This window comes from Leptosomus discolor, chromosome 6 (assembly GCF_034619465.1).
Source record: "Leptosomus discolor isolate bLepDis1 chromosome 6, bLepDis1.hap2, whole genome shotgun sequence".
In the NCBI taxonomy this organism is placed as follows: Eukaryota; Metazoa; Chordata; class Aves; order Leptosomiformes; family Leptosomidae; genus Leptosomus; species Leptosomus discolor.
Genome location: NC_141396.1, coordinates 16,624,919 through 16,643,153, shown reverse-complemented (window position 1 = coordinate 16,643,153; position 18,235 = coordinate 16,624,919). Strand labels below are relative to the sequence as shown.

The 18,235-nt window shown below is 61.5% G+C and overlaps 4 protein-coding genes across 5 annotated transcripts; 3 read left to right on the top strand and 1 right to left on the bottom strand.

The window, feature by feature from the left end:
- Window positions 1-18: 18 nt before the first annotated feature.
- On the top strand, window positions 19-4,254 carry COX15 (cytochrome c oxidase assembly factor COX15). Its single transcript, XM_086467187.1, has 8 exons — window positions 19-284; window positions 768-890; window positions 1,115-1,301; window positions 1,520-1,687; window positions 2,223-2,304; window positions 2,638-2,792; window positions 3,706-3,819; window positions 4,123-4,254. Exons 1-8 carry the CDS (start codon window positions 34-36, stop codon window positions 4,252-4,254), a joined length of 1,212 nt encoding a protein of 403 aa, XP_086323313.1. The 5' UTR covers window positions 19-33.
- Window positions 4,255-4,722: 468 nt separating this feature from the next.
- Window positions 4,723-6,468, top strand: ATP6V0E2 (ATPase H+ transporting V0 subunit e2). Of its 2 annotated transcripts, XR_015183539.1 has the most exons (4): window positions 4,723-4,826; window positions 4,908-4,955; window positions 5,224-5,375; window positions 5,653-6,468. XR_015183539.1 is itself a non-coding variant. In XM_086467190.1 (3 exons), exons 1-3 carry the CDS (start codon window positions 4,723-4,725, stop codon window positions 5,315-5,317), a joined length of 246 nt encoding a protein of 81 aa, XP_086323316.1. In that variant the 3' UTR covers window positions 5,318-5,410. The 2 variants fall into 2 exon arrangements, 1 of the variants encoding a protein (XP_086323316.1); XM_086467190.1 differs by lacking the exon at window positions 5,653-6,468 and having other exon boundaries at window positions 5,224-5,410.
- Window positions 6,469-8,107: 1,639 nt separating this feature from the next.
- On the bottom strand, window positions 8,108-12,416 carry ENTPD7 (ectonucleoside triphosphate diphosphohydrolase 7). Its single transcript, XM_086467285.1, has 12 exons — window positions 12,409-12,416; window positions 12,134-12,313; window positions 11,827-12,032; window positions 11,565-11,715; window positions 11,074-11,177; window positions 10,944-11,000; window positions 10,336-10,484; window positions 10,085-10,251; window positions 9,009-9,333; window positions 8,842-8,927; window positions 8,553-8,714; window positions 8,108-8,388 (listed from the first exon to the last, which is right to left on the bottom strand). The coding sequence occupies exons 1-12, from the start codon at window positions 12,414-12,416 to the stop codon at window positions 8,157-8,159; spliced, it is 1,827 nt and encodes a 608-aa protein (XP_086323411.1). The 3' UTR covers window positions 8,108-8,156.
- Window positions 12,417-13,218: 802 nt separating this feature from the next.
- Window positions 13,219-17,337, top strand: SLC25A28 (solute carrier family 25 member 28). The gene is made up of 4 exons (XM_086466706.1): window positions 13,219-13,557; window positions 13,697-13,925; window positions 14,818-14,874; window positions 16,322-17,337. The coding sequence occupies exons 1-4, from the start codon at window positions 13,234-13,236 to the stop codon at window positions 16,837-16,839; spliced, it is 1,128 nt and encodes a 375-aa protein (XP_086322832.1). The 5' UTR covers window positions 13,219-13,233; the 3' UTR covers window positions 16,840-17,337.
- The last annotated feature ends 898 nt before the right edge of the window (window positions 17,338-18,235 follow it).

Below are 18,235 nucleotides of genomic sequence, written 5' to 3'. Positions count from 1 at the left end.
CGGCGGCGCGCGCCACTTCCGGGGTCATTCGGGATGCTGCGTGCGGTGCGCGGCGGCGGCGGCGTCCGGCTCCTGCTGCCCGCGCGGGGCGGTGGCGGCGCTGCCGAAGGGCGGGGGGCGCCGGCACCAGGCCCGCCCCCCCCCCCGCTGACCCCCGCCCGTCCCCCTCCGCGGCGGCTCCTCCAACAGGCGCCCCCACCCGCCGCCCCGCCCGCCGTGGGGCGATGGCTCCTGGCCTGCAGCGGCGCCGTGGCCGGTGCTGTGGTGCTGGGCGGAGTCACCAGGTGAGCGCAGCACCTCGCGGCCCGCTAGCGCCCGTTCGCTCCCCGCGGCCGTCCCGGCGCTGCTGAAGGGGCCGTATGGAGGCAGCGGTCCTGTCCGCCCTCCGGTCCTCGCCGCCGGTGACCGGCTTAGGCAGTCCCTGGGGCTCGCAGCTGCCTCCCACGCCTGGGACACGTCCCGAGTGTGCCTGCGAGAGCTCCTGCCGTGTCTTTGCTCCCTGGTCGCAAGGGGGCATCGTGGGGTGGGGCTGAGAATACCAGGGAAGCTGCCCGCGGTGCCGTGGTGCCAGCTGGGCACAACTTTCTCTTACCCGTTTTTGGTAATTTTAGGTCAGTCTGATCACTCGCAAACTCCCTGATCTCCCTCCTCTTTCTAACCGTGAGCTTAAGGCTTGTCTGGTGCAGCCAACAGCTCTCTCTTCGGTTGAGTGGGTTTGCATACTGCCAGGGAGTGAGCGGTGCCTGCCTGTGTCTGTCTGCTCCCAGGCTGACGGAATCGGGCCTTTCTATGGTTGACTGGCACCTGGTGAAAGAGATGAAACCCCCGAGAACGCAGCAGGAGTGGGAAGCTGAGTTCCAGAAGTACCAGCAGTTCCCGGAGTTTAAAATGTGAGTGTGCAAAACTGGAAGGAGGGTGGGCTGGGAACATCCCTGCTGCAACTGAGCCAGCCAAGGATGTGAGGATGGAAACGTGGTCTGACATCGCTGGGAAGGCACACACGGCCCCTCTCCTTCGCTGTCACTTCCTTTCTCTGAGGAAGGTGATCCCTTGCTGTGGGAAGCACAGCACGGGGCTGCCGTGCTGCAGCTCTTTGTTTTACTGTCTTCAACAGCCTGAATCGCGACATGACGCTGACGGAGTTCAAGTTCATTTGGTACATGGAGTATTCGCACCGCATGTGGGGCCGTGCTGTGGGGCTGGCCTACATTCTGCCCGCCACCTACTTCTGGTGGAAGGGCTGGCTCAGCCGCCCCATGAAGGGCTGCGTTCTGGCGCTCGGCGGGCTGGTCTGCTTCCAGGTGAGCCAGCTCTGTAGCTGCCGGGATTAGCGGCAGCCCATCCTATGAATAATCTCTGATTGAGCGTAGCTGAGACAGTGGGAGTCGTGAAAGCTGGAGGGGTGTCCGTGCTGGTAGCTGGTTGAAGGTGGAGGAAAGAACTTGCTTTGCTCCAAAAGGTGAAGTCTCAGCAGTTGCTGCTGCCCTGCCTGGCTCTAACCACTCTCCTGCTTTGTCAGGGGCTGCTGGGATGGTACATGGTGAAGAGCGGGCTGGAAGAGAAGCCAGAATCTTACGACATTCCTCGGGTCAGTCAGTACCGTCTCGCAGCGCATCTCGGCTCCGCGCTGGTCCTGTACTCTGCTAGCCTGTGGACGGGGCTGTCTTTGCTGCTTCCACGACACAAGGTGTGGAGGGGTGCGTCAGGAGCGAAGAGCTCTGGGTAGTGACCATTGAGAGGGTTGGGGGTGTCATGTGTTGGGTGAGGAAAGGGTGTGAAGGGTGATGGTGCTTCTGTTTTAGTCTCCGTTCCTGACTGATGTAATCCTGCTTTACAAAATACCCTTTTTGTAAACTTCCTGGTTATGGGGGGCTTCCTCTGGCTGCTGCTGTTCCGCTCAGAAGTGATTAGTCTCAGAGTTCGTGCAAGCTCAGGCAGAGGTGCGCCTGGCCGGGCTGAATGGTTTGTGCCAGTAACTGTCCAGTGGCCACTTCAGTTTCTGCACACAGTTGGACTCGATTAGTTGTGGTTTTGAGGAACCACTGAAGTGTGACAGTGCAGTGTGGTGGCCTGTAGATTCCTCCTGTAAAATACAGGCCAACCCCTTGGCCTATATATGCAGTAAAGACCTTTCTTACCTGCTGCAAACAGCACTGGAAATGCTTTGCCTTGATTATTGTCCCTTTTTTTTTTTTTTTTTTTTTTTTTTTTGTATTTTGCAGTTACCTGAAACCCATCAGCTCCTTCGCTTGAGACAATTTGCTCATGGCACTACAGCTCTCATTTTTCTTACTGCTCTTTCAGGTAAGACTGTTTCTTTCTGCTGTCCCATCTGCAGCTCGTTTCTCTCTCTTGTTTGTTTTTTTTTTTTCTGGTCTGGCGGGGACTGTGAGCAACCCCATCGCATCCTCTGGGAAAGCTTTATCACTGTCAGTGAGATACAGTCGAGAACCTCCCTTACTGGTCTTTCCTGGGCAGGTGGAGATGCTCCTTCCAGCCTGCCTGTTGCTGTGTGGTCGCTGTATATCACTCTCAAAGAAATTCAGGATCAAGCTGAGCTCTCAAGTCACAGCTGTGTGACCTGGAGAGCAGCTTTTGCCTGCCCTGGTTGTCTCATTTTCTGCTCTGGAATTGCAGGTGCCTTTGTGGCAGGGCTGGATGCTGGCCTTGTGTACAATTCCTTCCCCAAAATGGGGGAGCGCTGGATCCCAGATGATCTCTTTGCCTTCTCCCCTGTGCTGAGAAATATTTTTGAGAATCCTACAACTGTACAGTTTGATCACAGGATCTTGGTAAGTGCCATCTTCCTGCTATGTCAGTGCTGCTTCTCGGTTGTCTCCTGCAGCCAAGCTGTCCTCTTTGGGCTGCGGTTCTGTCAGCTTGAGTGATATCAGGGTGTCTGAAGGTCCTGAGAGCGTGTTACCAGTTTGCTTCTGCAGAAGGAGGAAGCTTAGCCCTCTTACTTACTTTCAATGTGGTCTCCTCCCTTAAGGACGTCTTCCTCCTGTGCAAGTTACAGACTTTGTTTCTTTGTGTTTCCTTTTTCCATTACACGAGTTACAGACCAGGGTAGCTTTCGCTATTGAAATGTCTGGGAAGGTTGTGTGAAATAAAACTGGAAAATCACAATACTGAATGCTTCCTCCAGCATTTCTGAACTTGCTTTACACCAGTAGTGCCCTGCGAAAATGTCTCATGCTATTAGAGCAATCCAGATATTAAATACCACTGCCAGCACTGCGGTGGACTAAGCCATTGCTAAGACTAGAAAGAAGGATCAAGTGACTTGGAAGAGGAATCACCTGGGGTGACCTGTACAGCAGGATTATGCTGGTGAACTACAGCCAAGTGGTGAAAATGAGATCAGTTTTCCAGATAACAGCTTCCACCTTTAGTTGTCAAGGTGACAGATGGGGAAAGGGCAAAAACAATCCCTAATGACTTGGAAAATGCAGAAAAGCTGCTGGAAAGTAAGGTGTTAATGTGGAGAAAAATCAAAAACCCTGTAACTGTAGTTAAATTTCAGAGTTGTTAACCTGGCGGGCATGGGAGCTCTGGGATTTGGTCGTGGCTACTAACACGTTTCTACAGTTACATGTTGCTCACAGAATTTCTTTTACTGCATGGAAGGTGCAGCCACAGGCCACGGCAGCCATTTCCTTTGAACATTTCTGGGAGGGTGGCTGTTTCTCTCCCCTTCTGTAGGGAGTCACCTCTGTCACAGCTGTCACAGCACTGTACCTCTTCTCGCGGAAGATCCCACTTCCTCGCAGGACCAGGATGGCAGTGACTTCCTTACTGGCTGTGGCTTATATGCAGGTACTGTCTCTTTTTCTTTTCTTTCTTTTTTTTTTTTCTTTAGTGTTTTGTAGCCAGTTCACAAGACAGAGCTGTCCCCACAAGACAGAGCTGTCCCCACCTTGGGTCTGTGCTGGCCCCAAGAGCCTGGAGCTGAGGCAAAGCTGTCTAGACTGGGGGCCTCACCGTACTGCATTCACAGTCTGAATTTGAGGGTGGGAAGCCTGGCTGTGGCCATGGGCCTTTCTACACCATGCTCTGTGCTGGGGATGTGTATCAACGCTGCACCCACAGCCGCTCTCACCCCTTCTCCCTTCTTGGCAGGTGGGCCTGGGCATCAGCACCCTGCTGCTGTACGTCCCCACGCCTCTGGCCGCCACGCACCAGTCGGGCTCCCTGGCGCTGCTCAGCACGGCACTCTGGCTCATGTGCGAGCTCCGGCGGGTCCCCAAGTAACCCACCAGAGGGAGAGCCCTCCTGGGGGAGCTGCGCCGCTGAGCCCGGAGACGGCAGAGACCCCCCCCACAAACCCCCCGGGTGCGCGGCGGGGCGGGATGTGCACTCAGCCGGGCCGCGCACAGGGCGGAGGCGGCGGGCGCGAGTGCGCGCTTTGTAACATAAAGGAGTTTTTACGAGCGGCTGGTGTCTGCCTGGTGCCTCCGTTCCGGAGCGAGGTGAGGCGGGACGCGGGGAGCCGCGGGGGTCGCCGAGCCGAGCCGCCGCGGCGGGGCCGGGCCGGGCCGGGAGGGGCGGCCGGGCTCCCTTGGGCGCCCCCTGGCGTACGCCCGGCTTCGCGTCTCCGCCAATGGGAGGCGACGGTGGCGGCCGCGCGCCGCGCTCCGCCCGCGGATTGGCCGCCGCGCGCGGCAGTGGGCAGAGCGGCATCCGGTGCGGCGGCGGCCGGTGAGTCGGTGCGGAGCCGCCATGACCGCCCACAGCTTCGCGCTGCCGCTCGTCCTCTTCTCCGCCTTCTGGGGCCTCGTAGGCATCGCCGCCCCCTGGTTCGTCCCCAAGGGACCGAACCGCGGGTGAGTGGGGCTCCGGGGGGATACCGGGGATGGGGGGGTCCGGGACGGGGCCTCACGGTCCTAACGGCTGTGTCTCCGCAGGGTGATCATCACGATGCTGGTCACCACCGCCGTGTGCTGCTATCTCTTGTGAGTACCGCGAACCGGGCCCCGATACTGCTCCCCACACACACCTCCGTCATTCTCCGTATGGCTTCACCAGGCCCAGTGGCTGCTGCCCAGTCCCCTGCCCGTGGATGAACGGGACAGCCCCCGGGCTGCGGCCTGCCTCCCTCACGGACACTTCAGCCCCCGGGGCATCAGTCCCTCTGCCAGCCCCTTCAGGACGCAGCATGCCGGGATCCTGATCCCTGCCTCCGTGCTACCGGGGCTGATGACAGGTTGCATCCCTTTGCAGCTGGCTCATCGCCATCCTGGCCCAGGCCAACCCCCTGTTTGGGCCGCAGCTGAAGAACGAGACCATCTGGTACGTGCGCTTCCTCTGGGAGTGAGCAGTCCCTGCAAGCCGGCGCCTGAACAGAGACACCCCCCACCCCCAAAGTCATCACCGTGAGTGGGCCGAGGGCTGGGGTGGCTGAGGTGTCCCCGTTTGCCTGCCTGTGTCCGACTGGGGGGGAGCTGCATCTGGTCCTTGCTGGGTGGGAGAGATGCTTTTGCTTCTGTGCATTGTGCCTGTCGTGAGCTGGTCTTGGCGTGGGGCTGCTGGCTCTGTGCTGGGCCAGAGAAAACTGAGCACTTCCCCCTGAGCCTGTGGTTCTCTAGGTTTGTGTAAGGTCCCTTGTGGGTGCAGTTTGGTGCTAACTTCTCTCCTTTCTGCCTCCTCCAGCTCTTGCTGCTGTTCCAGCCTCTACCCTCCCATCCCAGGCAGCCCCCAGAGGTACTGGGACAGAGGCTGGACCCGCTGCCCCATGCACTCTCAGCACTGCAACCTGGACCAGTGATGGCTGGGCCCCCGAGCATGGCAGGCAGCAACCCTGCCTGGGACGAGGGCCTGGTAAGCCCAGCCCTGGGAGCAGCCACGCTACCAGGGAGAGATCCCCTCAGCTGCCCAAATGCTGCAGTCACTGACAGCGAGCACCATCCTGAGAGAGATCTGTGTGTCGTGCCACAGGATCCTGTCCCTGCAGTGTTTGCCCTGCTCCTTCTGATGTACTCAGCCCAAGCCTCCCCGAGTGAAACCCCTGTCCCCAGCCCAGGCTGCCCAGCTCGTTACCATGTCCCCAGTCATTTCAGGCACTGGCTGCCTGTCTGTCTGCGCAGGCAGGAGCCTGTAGCATCCTCTGATGGCGTGGTCAGTCCTCTGTGGTGAGGGTGGTTGTTGCTAAAACAGACTCTGGCTGTGGGTGTGAGAAGGGAGGGCTGACCCTGGAGGAGCATGCAAACCCCCTTGGGTGTGATGAGGGAGATGCTGGGGTGCAGGGCAGGGGGTTCTGCTGTTTGGCAGCCTGCTGGAGGGCATTAAAGGGGTTCTGCGTCTCCTCCCACCTCAGCAGTGAGGGTGCTGCAGTAGTGTCTAGGTACCACCGCTACCCCAACCTCTGTCCAGGTTCTGAGAGGAACCAAGTAGGGCGTTGTGTTTTCGGTTTCCCCTTATTTATCACATAGTTTATCTGTATTTATTTATTTGTCTGTGTTTGTTAAATTTGTGTTGTGGAAATAAATCCTTTTTCTAATAAGTCGTGCTGGAGGCAGTCACTTGCTGCTTTGGGGCTGAAGAACAGTCTCGGCTTTATTTAGACTTCTTCCCTTCCCTTTAACCCTGTTCTTGCACCATGAGAACAAGGCTGGGATCTGCAGCTGTTGGGCAGGAGCGTGGCAGCACACTGGTGCATGGAAGGTTTTATCCTTGATGCCACCTGTGCCCAGGGTCACAGGTACGCAACTGCATGTGCTAGAGGGAGAATTGGGTACCTGCCCAGCCTCTTGTGGCAGGCCGCTGTACTGGGGCCATCCCTAGGGCTGTGTAGCAGCTGGAGAAGCTTAGTGGCCCCTTTCCAAGGCTGGGGTGGGGGATAAGGTAAAAAGCAGGGAGCTTCCAGGGGCTCAGAGTGGGGCAAGCTCAACTTTCTCATCTTAGGAGGAGAGGGAGGGGCAGCAAAGGATGCTGTCTCCAAAGACCTCAACAGTTCCGTTTGGATCAGAGCTTCCCTTGCTGCTACCAGCTCGGGACTTGAGCTCAGCTGTCCTTCTGCTGGAAGCACAGGGAACATCTGCAGGGAAGAGAGCCGCTCCATCGTCCCTCTGTGCTGGCACAAAGCAGCGCTGCACAGACGTGCGCTGGCCCCAGTTGTGCCAGGAGCCGTTGCTGCTGGTGAGGCGCTCGCTAGAAAACAAGACCGGTGCTGGATGGCTCAAGGGGTTTGTTTATTGCTACAGGAATGTGAACAGCTCAGTTCAAGTAAAAAGTGACAAACGTTGTTGGGTCATTGGGGGCTCCAGCCCCAGGGGAGGAAGGCTTGTGCCTGCGCGCACAGCCAAAGCCCAGGCCTGCCCCGGGGCAGGGAGCTGGGCTGGAGTGAGGTGGTTCGCCCACGGGCAGGCCCAGCCTGCGCTCTTGAGGGAGAGAACCACAGGTCCCAGTGCTAGTGCCTGATTAATGTGGGGGACACCACAGGGCAGAGGTGCCCAGGAGGGAATGTATGGAAGGAAAGGCAGCCCGCTTTAGTGGTGCCTTAGGAACCAGTGCCTGAGCCCTCAGGGCTGACCCTGGGATGGTGGCTAGGACTGGAACGATTGTCCTAGGAGAAGACATGGCAAAGAGCCCATCACTTCTTAAGGAATGCTCCAGGACGGGCTGGGCTGGGCAAAGCAGCTTGGTGGAACTCGTGGCTCACCTGGTTCCTGCAGTAATTTCGCTAGCGATTGCTGTTCTCCAGCCCGTGGGCTTGCAAGGGACTGCAGAAAGGCCACCCCAGGTCATGAGTACAGCACCTCACCAGCCTGCTCTGCAAAACAGTGGCTGACGCATGGGGTGGCCCAGTGCTTCAGGCCACAGCCCTGGGTTGGCCATCTCAGTGATAGTGTCCTGCTTATCTGAGGGACCTGCTACACCTGCAGCCTCAAGCCCGCTGGCAGCAGCGGACTTTGCTCTATGCCATGTAGCAAGGCAAGGCCAGAGGCCAAGGAATGCAAAGATTAGGGCTGGGGCAAGGCGGAGAGGAAAGCTCCAGTGTCCCCAGATGCCTCGTCCCGCAGGCTCAGGTTCTGATGTGGAGACGATGGAGTGCAGTGTTGAGATGGTCTTTAAGAAAAGAGTCCAAGCCCTCGGAGCCCAGGCTGTCAGCGAGTCCTGGTTCTGCTGGTGCAACTGGACGGCAGGTACCGCCAGTGTCATGGCCCGTTTCCTTGGCCTGGCAGCGGCACCACCACCTTGTCCAGCCAGAGCTGGGTGAGCTGGGCTGAGCGCAGCTGCCGGCGGTGGATGCGGCGCAGCCGCAGGAGGTAGAGGACTATGGCCAGCGCTACGACCAGGATGCAGGCAAAGAAGAGATAGTGGTTGTAGACAAAAGAGAGGCGCAGCCAGGAGGTGTGTGCTTGCCGGATGCCCTCCTGCCGGAGATCCCTGTGACGAGGAGTCAGGACCGGCCGTGAGATGCCATGGGGTGCTACCAGTGCACGTGCCACCTCTCCCCTTGCTGGGAGGGCACAGTCCTCACCCAGTGCAGTAACTCCTTCTCCTGCCCAACCACCCCTCCCTCAGTGACGCCAGCAGAGAGCCAACGGTACCTGAGTGGCAGAAACCGCGTCTTGTAGAGGATGGCTCCCAGTGTCCACTGCACCTCCCGGTCGTACACCAGCTGGGCCGTGCGCAGGCTGGGGTAGTCCAGGGGGAAGTGGAAGCCCTGGTGAAGGACTTGGTACATCCAGGCTGATTTGAAGCACTGATACCTGCAGGCACAGCACACGGAAGCATCAGCCAGATGCTGCCATCTGCACCACAGTCTCTCACCCCAGCAAAACCGCCCCCCCAGGAGCTCCAGCCATGGCACTCCCCTCCCTCAGCAAAGCCACTTACTTCAGCCGGTGCTGGTCAGCGTGTGCCGAGTAGAGGCCACCACGGAAGCGTTGGGTCAGCACCTCCCATCGCTGGCTGCAGTACTCCTGCGGGATGGAGAAGTTGGGGCTCAGAGCAGAGAAACAGCCCCCACTCCCTCCCAGCCCCTGGGCTGCAGCAGCACCCACCTGGGCGGCAGAGGTGAAGGTGGGGGCACTGTAGCGGCCCCCCAGGCGCAGTACGTCCTCAGTGCAGTAGAAAAACTCAGAGAAGCCATAAAACTCGCTGTTGCCAAAGTCAATGGGTGCTTTGTAGGTCCCCACCAGGGAGGCCTGGCTGCTGTTGGGCCCGGCCAGGAGGGGCTGCAGCAGCTCCGCACAGGCCGGCCAGTCCCCTCGGCCCCGCATGTACAGGGTTTGGCTGCCCCTCGCCACCGTGTCCTCCAGCCCCACGGGCAGGCAGGGGTCCAGGAAGGGCGTCTCAGGGCTCAGCCCCATCTGCTGGCCGTGCAGGCTGAAAAACAGGCCAGGAAAGAAAGGCAATTGCATGGGGAGGGTCTTGTACCACTTCTAAAAGCCTAATCTAGCGCTGCCCCACATCCAGATACACCCCATAACAGACCAGGCCCTGTCTCCTTGTACCCAGTGGTGCTGGCACTTTCCCTGCCACCTCCTGCTGGAGCCAAACTCACCAGATCTCTCATGCTGACCTACGGACACATGCCCTGAGCACCTGCAGGGTGCAAGAACACACAGCCTGCCCCACCCAGCTCGCAGGGATCCACACCCCTGTGCAGCCCCCAGGGAACTGGAGGCAGGGTTTGCTCCTGGCACAGGAGTACCTGGGCATCAAGCCTCTCCGCCTCTGGCGACAGCGTCATGTACCGCTCTGGGAAGGGAAGGGAAGGAGAGACAGGAGACAGAGAGCTCGAGGTGGGCATGCGATGGAAAGTTGTGCTGAGTGAATCGGTGCTGGAGAAGGAGGAAAAGTCAGAGCAGGAAAAGCCAAAAGCCACCAGAGGGGCCTCCCTGCAGCCTGCCACGAGGGGAGGAGGAGGAAGGCAGGGAGCTGCAGCACAGATAACGCCTGCCACGCTCGGAGAAGGGCAGCGCCCATGCACCCTGTGCCAGCCTGGGTATCTGCTGCTGCCAGCGTGGCTGTGGGAGCTCTTGGGGCAATCCAATGGGGAGAGGGTGGCATGAAGGAACCAGCACCCTCTTTTGCAGTGCCCCAGCAGGGGCCCTGCCAGGCAAGGCAGCAGTACCGGTTGTGCACATAGGTCTGGTTGAGCACAAGCTCCTCGTAGCGCTGCCGGGCAAAATTGCCCCCGAAGCCCAGGAAGGTGTTGACGTAGACGCGGTACACGTGGCCAGTGTGCTGCACATCGCAGCCCAGGTTGAATTCTGCCAGCAAGCTCTTAGCAGCCTCCTCCTGGGGATGGAGAGAGGTCCATGATCAGCAGCAACCCAGGGAAGGCAGCAGCTGGCGCTCGGGGCTGGCTGACCAAATACCCACCTGCTGTGGGGAGGAGAAGGCTCCAGAGTCGGGCACTTCGTAGGCGATCTGCAGGGAGGCACCCCCCATGTCTAGGATCCCAACTGTTCGTTTCCGAACCAGGGACTCTCCCTGGTCTCCCAGTGCTACGGTGACCACCGCATCTTCCTCTGCAATGCAACCCACAGCAGCGTGTCAGTGAGGGGCAGGGCCCGGGACGGCAGCTCCTCCCTTCCACTCTTACCCCCCACAGCAGCCTCATGGGGCTCGTCCACCCCTGCAAGTATCACTTGCAGGGCAGTGGATCCTGGCACTTGAGGCTGGCCACCTCCCAGCTTTGTAGGTTCCCCCAAAGCATCCACTGCTGGAAGCCGCTACAGGAACACTACTACAAACCCTCTCTCCCTAGTTCTTCTCCCAAAATGCTGCAGGTGCCCCTCTCACGCAGACACTTGTTCCTGTGACCAGGGCAGGTGCCCCTCCAGGAGCATTTCACACTCTGTGTGGCTGAAGTCAGGCATTGCCTGGCCAGAGAGACAGACGCTGCCCACTGCAGGGCTTGCTCTTGGCAAGCTCCAGCAGGGCTCTGCTCAGACCCTCCCAGCTGCTCTACAAGCAGCCAGACTCACCATCCTCATGATCAAACCGTCCCAGGACAAAGTTGATGCCGATCCAAGCATAGACACCTGCACGAGACAGAAAGGGTCATCATGGCAATATACTAAAGGGAACCAAGCAGTGCTTTGCAGCAGCTCCTACCTTCCTGTTTCCCTGAGATCACTTCTGCATGTGATTTGGAGAAGAGGAAATCAAACTCCAAGGGCACATTTCTCACCAAGTCCTCCAGGATTGCAGCTTGCTGCCTGCAAGGATGCAGGAGAAGGACAGATGCTAAGGGACCTTCACCAGTGACACTCCTTTGCAGGAGCATGAGAGACAGCAGGAATTCCGCTGCAAGACACCTCACGCCCAGCCCCATGAGCCCTGGGCTGCACCCAGCGCACTTTGGACATTAGAAACTAGATCTCTTCCTTTGAGACTTCAGTAAAAAGCATCTCCTCTCAGCTCCCTCCCAGTGTGCTCAAACCCTCCTCCTGCAGTCCTTGCCACTCACTCCACCCTTTCCTTTCTCAAATTCCCCCCAGGATTCCTAACTCTCCCATGAGATGAGGTAGCTGCCTTCCCCCTTCTTGCAGCTGAGGGATCCCAGCGGGTCCCTGGCTGCCCCCGACAAGGGCCAACAAACTCACCTCTCGGGCAGCAGCCGCATGCCCGCCGTGCACAGGATGTAAAGCGGAGTTTCCTTGTGCTTCTGAGCTGGGACGTGGGCTGCCGCGAACTGAAGCAGTGGGCGCAGGTAGGGCGTAGCGTGCTCCGGGGCTGCCGCCGCCACGGAGATGCCTGCCCGCGGGAGGGGGGCTGTGAACCAGACAGCCCCGCCACGGGCAGTGGCCGTACCCGTCCCGTGTGCAGCGGGCCTCGGGGCCGGGAGCGGAGAGGTGTGGCACCCACCTGGTTTAATTTTCTTCACGACGGGGCGGCTGCTCCGGTCTCTCATCTGCTTTATGTCCAGCAGGTCGTGGGGGTTCCCGTTGTGCGGGGGCCAGAAGTACACGAAGACCCGTGACCCGCTGCTCCCGCAGTCAACGACCACCCCGTAATTGAGGGCCGAGTCCTCGGTGTCTGTGGCCGTCAGCTCCTCCGCCCGCGCCAGGTACCTGCGGCCCGGGGAGGGCGGGAGACGAAGGACCACAGGGCACCTCAGCACCAGCGGGCACCGGCGAGCCCCGGGTTCCCCGCCGCCCCCATCCCCGCTCACCTCTCGTCGCGCCGGGAGGCGCGGGGCGGCGCGGCCCAGCGGCGGGGGGCGGCGGCCGCCAGCAGCAGCAGCACCCCCACGGCGAGGGCCAGCCCCAGAGCCGCCGGGCGCTGCCGCGGCCCCGGGCATGGGCACGGGCAGGGTCCCGCCGAGCGCCACGACGGGCAGGAAACGCTGATCCTGCGGGCAGAGGCCACTGCTCAGCACGGGGACTGGGACCGGGATCGGGACCTGGACCTGGACCGGGACCCACCCCTCGGCCCGGCCCCGCTCACCTGGCCATGTGCGCCCGCCGCCACCGCCCGCCCGTGCATTGCCCCGCTGCCGGCACCCGCCGCCGGCACCGGCGGCCACGTCACCAGGCGCCCCCGGCGCGGCCAATAGGGGCCCCCGCAGCTGAGCCCCGCCGGGCGGCGCTCCACCCCCCGTGGCAGCGGAGCCCAATCGGCCCCGTAGCCCCCCGGCGGAGCCACGCCCAAGCGGCCCGGCGACCAATCGGATCTGGGCGGGACGGCGCCCCCAGGCGGCCGAGGGCCGTGCCTGGCTTCGCCCTTGCTCCTACGTCCGACCTTCGCCGGGTGACGTCACCCAGAGACTTCCTCCCGCGCGCCCTATCGCAGCCTTCCTACCTCCAGCGCCCAGCCAATCCGAGGCGCCCAAATAAACAACACGCGCCAAGAGCCGGAGTGGCGGGCAAGGCTGCCAATGAGGATTCTCTGGCCCCGCGGAGAGGAACAGCGGGCGGGCTAAAGGTCGCAGGCTCGACGCCCAATGGGCTGTGCGGTGGGGCGGGGCGCGAAGTTGAGACACCCAATGGGCTGCGCAGGGCGGCGGGGAGGGGCGTCCCAGCTACCAATGGGCAGCGCGCCCGAGCGCGCCGGAGGGAGCGGCGGGCCAGTGGCGGCCTCCGAGTCGCGGCTGCGGCGGCCAATGAGCGAGGCGCCTGCGGGTGGCGGGCGGCGGGCCGAGCCAGTGGGCGCGCGGCGAGGGCGGGCGACGGGCGGCGGTGCCCAATGGGCGCGGCGCGGCGGGGCGGGGCGGGAGCCGGGGGGCGGGGCGGCGCGGCGCGGGGCCGGGGCGGCGGCGGTGGCGGCGGCGCCATGGAGCTGGGGGCGGGCGCGGGGGCGGGCGCGGGCCCCGGCGCGCGGGGGGGCGCGGAGTCGGGCCGCGTCCTGCTGCTGCTGATGGGCGGCGGCGGCGGCGCGGGCCGGGCGCGGCGGGGCGGCGCGGAGGCGGAGGCGGGGCCGGGTCCCGGTGCCGGCCCGGGGGGGCCTGAGGCGGCGCGGGGCCCCGAGCCGCGCTCCTCGCCCGCCCCCGACTACGAGGCGCTGCCGCAGGGCGCCGCCGTCTCCACGCACATGCTGGCGGGCGCCGTGGCCGGCGTCATGGAGCACTGCGTGATGTACCCCGTCGACTGCGTCAAGGTGCCGGCACTGGGGGCGCGGCGGGGCGGGGGAGTCGGCCAACAGGGGCCTAGCGGGGAGGGAGGCGGGGGTTGCCCTGGCCAGGCCCCGCCGGGCCCTCGGGGGTGACGGGCCGCCCGCCTCGGGCCTTGTGTTCCAGACGCGGATGCAGAGCCTGCGGCCGGAGCCCGCCGCCCGCTACCGGAACGTGCTGGAGGCCCTGTGGCGCATCGCCCGCACCGAGGGCGTCTGGCGGCCCATGCGGGGCATGAACATCACCGCCACCGGCGCCGGCCCGGCCCACGCCCTCTACTTCGCCTGCTACGAAAAGTTAAAAAAGACGCTGAGCGACGTTATCCACGCGGGGGGCAATAGCCATGTGGCCAACGGTACTGCTCCCGACGCCCCCCCGGGGGGCCACGGGGGCCGGGGGCTACCGGGGGCCGCCCCCACACCACCCCATGCCACACCGGGGTGGGGAGAGGGGTGGGGAGAGGCTGAGCATGGCCGCAGGGAGGTCTGGTCCGGTCCCACTCCTGCTCGGCTGCAGGGCATTGCAGCCGCGGGATCGGGGGCCACGGATGTCCCAAAGCCCTGTGCTCCCGCCAGCCACCAGCCAGCTGCGCGGAGCTGCGCTGCTGCGGTGCCCGGCAGGAGGCATCGCCGGTGCTGCGCCTGCCGGAGCCGCTCCCAGGTATCTGGCTTGAAGCAGGTTAGTGGTCAGCCCTGGCCCCCCGGCTCGGAAGGATGCCGGTGGATGGGAGCTGCCCACAGACGAGCCGGGACTGGCCGTGGCCTCGTGGGTTCGTGACGGAGCTCACTCCGGGAGCACCATGCGGTTTCGGAGCCCACCTTGCCATGGTGCCCGTTACTCGACTCAAGGAGCCGCCACGGTGGGGAAAGCGTGGGGCCGAGGGGAGAGCAGGGCACTTGCAGCCCTCGGTGGGTGTGCGGCAGAGTGCCATCAGGTTTCTCCTCCGTGGGGCGAGGGGATGCTCGCGGTCTTCTGGGCCCCTGTCACTTGGTGGTATCGGCCTGTTCCCGGTCAGCCCACGGGACTTGACAACTTGTTGCGATCTTCTCCTTCTCTTTCTTGAGCTCTCTCTGGGTGGGAACTTCTGAGGACCAGTCCGCCTCTTGGAGGGGAGATGGAGCCTGCCTTCGGATCTCACCCTCTTCCAGGGGCCTCCTCCTATACCTTGGCAGGGGTCTCGGGGCTGTGGTGGAGCCCCGGGGTCCCTCACCTCCCCCCGCTCACATGTGGCAGTTCTTGTTTTGCAGGTGCAGCCGGGTGTGTAGCAACGTTGCTCCACGATGCAGCCATGAACCCTGCTGAAGGTAACGATGGTCCTGGCCTGCCGGGGAGGGGAGGATCAGGGTCTGCCTGCACCACTCGGGTCCCTTCTGGAGCACAGAGGGTGCTCTCCTTACTGCTTGCCCAACTGCAAGGATCCTTTGGGGGCCAGTGGCTGCAGCTCTGGTTAGGGCCCCCGGCGGCTGCCCGTGACTGAGGGGGTAGGTAGAAAAGATTCATTCTGGGGAGCACAGCAAACCTCAGCTTAGGAGGAGCCGGGAGGGCAGCAGCCTTTCGCCCAGGGGGTTGGCTGGGGACAGTTACCTGGAGCAGGAGAGAAGGCAAGAAAGATGTGATTCATAATGTGTAAGTCATTGCAACTGTGTGCAAGTTGGGCGTTGCTGTGGTAAGGTCTCAGGAAGATGTGGTACGGTTCTGGGCCTGTGTTTGGGATGAAAATTAAAAGAATGGGGTACAAAAGGCATGCTAGAGAAGTCAGGGGAAGGGAGATCTTGTGTTGTGAAATGTCTGGAAGATACTGATTTTGTTGAGCCTGGTACGTATGAAGAAGGCAGAGAGAGTTTATAATTAAAGTCTGTGAACATGGCGGGAGAAAGAGGAATAATGAGGAAAGATCAGCCATGAACGTTTTTTTTTTCTTCTTGAAACTGGAGGGCTCATGGCAGTGCGGGCTTCAGCTGATCTGAGCCCAGCAAGGCTCCCGCCTGCTCACTGCCTGGCTGGGACCCTGAGGAGCAGGCAGCTGCCTGGCCAGACTGTTGTCATTCCTTCCCTGGAGCTCATCTTCTGATCACGACTGTAGTAGTTGGTAGTGGCATCGTTTCTAGCTCCTTGTGGTCACGTTGAGATAGGGGGAGCAGGACAGCGTTGGGCTGCGATCTGGCTCCCCTGCCCCACTCTTGGATGTGTTGGGGGGTGGGGGGTGCTTGGATTTGGTTCTTGCCCCAGAGCGGCTGCATTTCAGCAGCAGCCACTAATGATTCCTGGCTGGTGGGCTCTGTGATGTGCTGTGGTTATTCTGGGCTGCAGCGGGGGCGGCTGAGGAGGGAGAGGCTCATCCAGATTGAGAGCTGTCTGGAAATGAAGAGAATAGATGCAGAGGGAGTTCTGCTGACTGCATGGTAGCTCTGCGGTGGTGAACAGGGAGACATCAGTCACTTGGGAGCGAGGGTGGATCTGGAGTACAAGCACCCGGGTATTGGGGTGTTCCCTGGGGCTGCAGCAGCTGCGGGTTTCGCTGGTGGTGATGTCTGTGCGACGGTGATGCCTCGGCAGATCTAAATGGCTGCGGTCCTGCCTGGGCACACGCAGGGCACTGCTGGTCCGAGTTGTCTGTCGTTGGCTCTTAAACCAGCATGACCAATCTCCGGGCGCTTGGAAGAAGCCTGGCTGCACGCTTACCTTTTCTCTCTCCTCTTCCCCTCCGCGCCTGGGTCCTGGCTGCTGCTGGCTGCTGCCGACTGTCCCAAGTGGTCAAACAGAGGATGCAGATGTACAACTCGCCTTACCAGCGTGTGACGGACTGTGTGCGGGCTGTGTGGCGCAACGAAGGGGCTGGAGCTTTCTACCGCAGCTACACCACCCAGCTCACCATGAACATCCCCTTCCAAGCCATTCACTTCATGACCTACGAGTTCTTGCAAGAGCAGCTCAACCCCCACAGACAGTACAACCCAGGCTCCCACGTGGTCTCTGGAGCCTGCGCGGGGGCCGTCGCTGCTGCTGCCACTACGCCTTTGGACGTTTGCAAAACGCTGCTCAACACCCAGGAGTCCCTGGCCTTGAGCTCCAACATCAGCGGACACATCACAGGCATGGCCAATGCCTTCAGGACGGTGTACCAAGTGGGCGGCGTGACCGCCTATTTCAGAGGGGTCCAGGCGAGAGTCATTTATCAGATGCCCTCGACAGCGATCGCCTGGTCTGTGTACGAGTTCTTCAAGTACATCCTCACCAAGCGCCAGGAGGAGCGGCGGGCTGGGAAGTGAGCCAGAGCTGAACGCCGTTCCAGACCTGCTTCACCTCCCCTCCTGGTGTGTCTTCTGACCCCTCTCCCTTTCGGTTTGGTTTATGTTGAAGAGAGAGGGCAGCAAAGCCCTTCGGGGTTTAGCGATGCCGTGGCCTGTGGCTGCTGCAGCTTTGCTCAGGCTGCGCAGCTTGCTTTCTCCCAGGGTCCTCCGAGATGTCCCGCTGGGAGCTGCAGCCCAGGTCACATCCCCTGGCACTTCGGTGGAGCTGTGCTCCTGTCCTTCTCTTATCCAAAACCTCCTCTCACGCAAAGCTTGCCCCTCCTCAGAGGGGAAGGTGAATATCCTGCCCTGCCTCCGGCAGGGCCAGGCTGAGCTTGCAGTCGCCACGGAGGGGGCGGCGATGGCGCCACTGCCCGGGATGCTGGGGGCTTTGTCTGGCTTTTGGCTGAAGCGAAGTGTAAGCCTTGCCGTTGTCTTGTAGCACGCACACGTGATGCTGACTGCCCCGGTGGTGGCGGGGGGGGCGGGGAGGATGGCACTTGAGGAGGGGAGCCTGTAGGTTTGTTATTGTTCCTGCTCTTGACACCTCCAATAAAAACAGTTCTGCTCTATCCTCATGTACCCTTCTTACTCCCACACGGCCCAGCTCCCAGCACTGCACCTTTCTGACTCTGCCCAGTGCTGACCTCCTTTGATGGATGCCAGAGGGCGAAGGGAAGTGGGGTCTGGGGGTGACAGTGGGAGGAGAGGGCCTGCCTGGCCCTGCCACCCTGGCAAGGTGCAGGGAGGAGGGTGGTCCTCGTTGCATTTGGCTCGTGGCCCATCACCTGCTGTTGGTGTGGGTTGTGACCCCCCCCCCCCCCGCAGAAGCTGAGGTTCATGCTGCTCTGCCAGGCATTCCTGCAGCCTCAATCTGACCACTGGTCCTCGGGATGCTTCCAAACTGCTCTGAACAAAGGTGTTGGCAGGACGGTCCCATGTTGTGTGTCAGGGGCAGCACAGGAATTTTGGTGCTGGGTGAGGCTGGAGGGCTTTGTGCACCTCGCATAGGAGATTTGGGGCTCAGCAGGGCTTTTGCTTGTGATTTTGAGTAACTAGACTAGTTTGGTGCTTGATGAACATCTTAAAACTCATGACAGTGCCATGCCCAAAGTGACTCCCTGGAGGAAACATTCACAGCCGTGGTATGTGCTGCTGGAGAGCTTCTGGGTCAGCTTGGGGCTGCTCCGGAGGATCTGCCGGCCTAGCCTGACCTGCACAGAGGGCTGCTGGGGTGGGCTGTGGCAAGGGGAAAGAGAAGTTTTCTTGCAGCTGGAAAGGCTGCTGGGTGAGCGGGTCGGGGGGGGCGCAGCCCTTCGGGGCAATGGGCCTCAGCACTGCTGGAGGGCAGGGACCCCCACACTGCAGGGCTAGG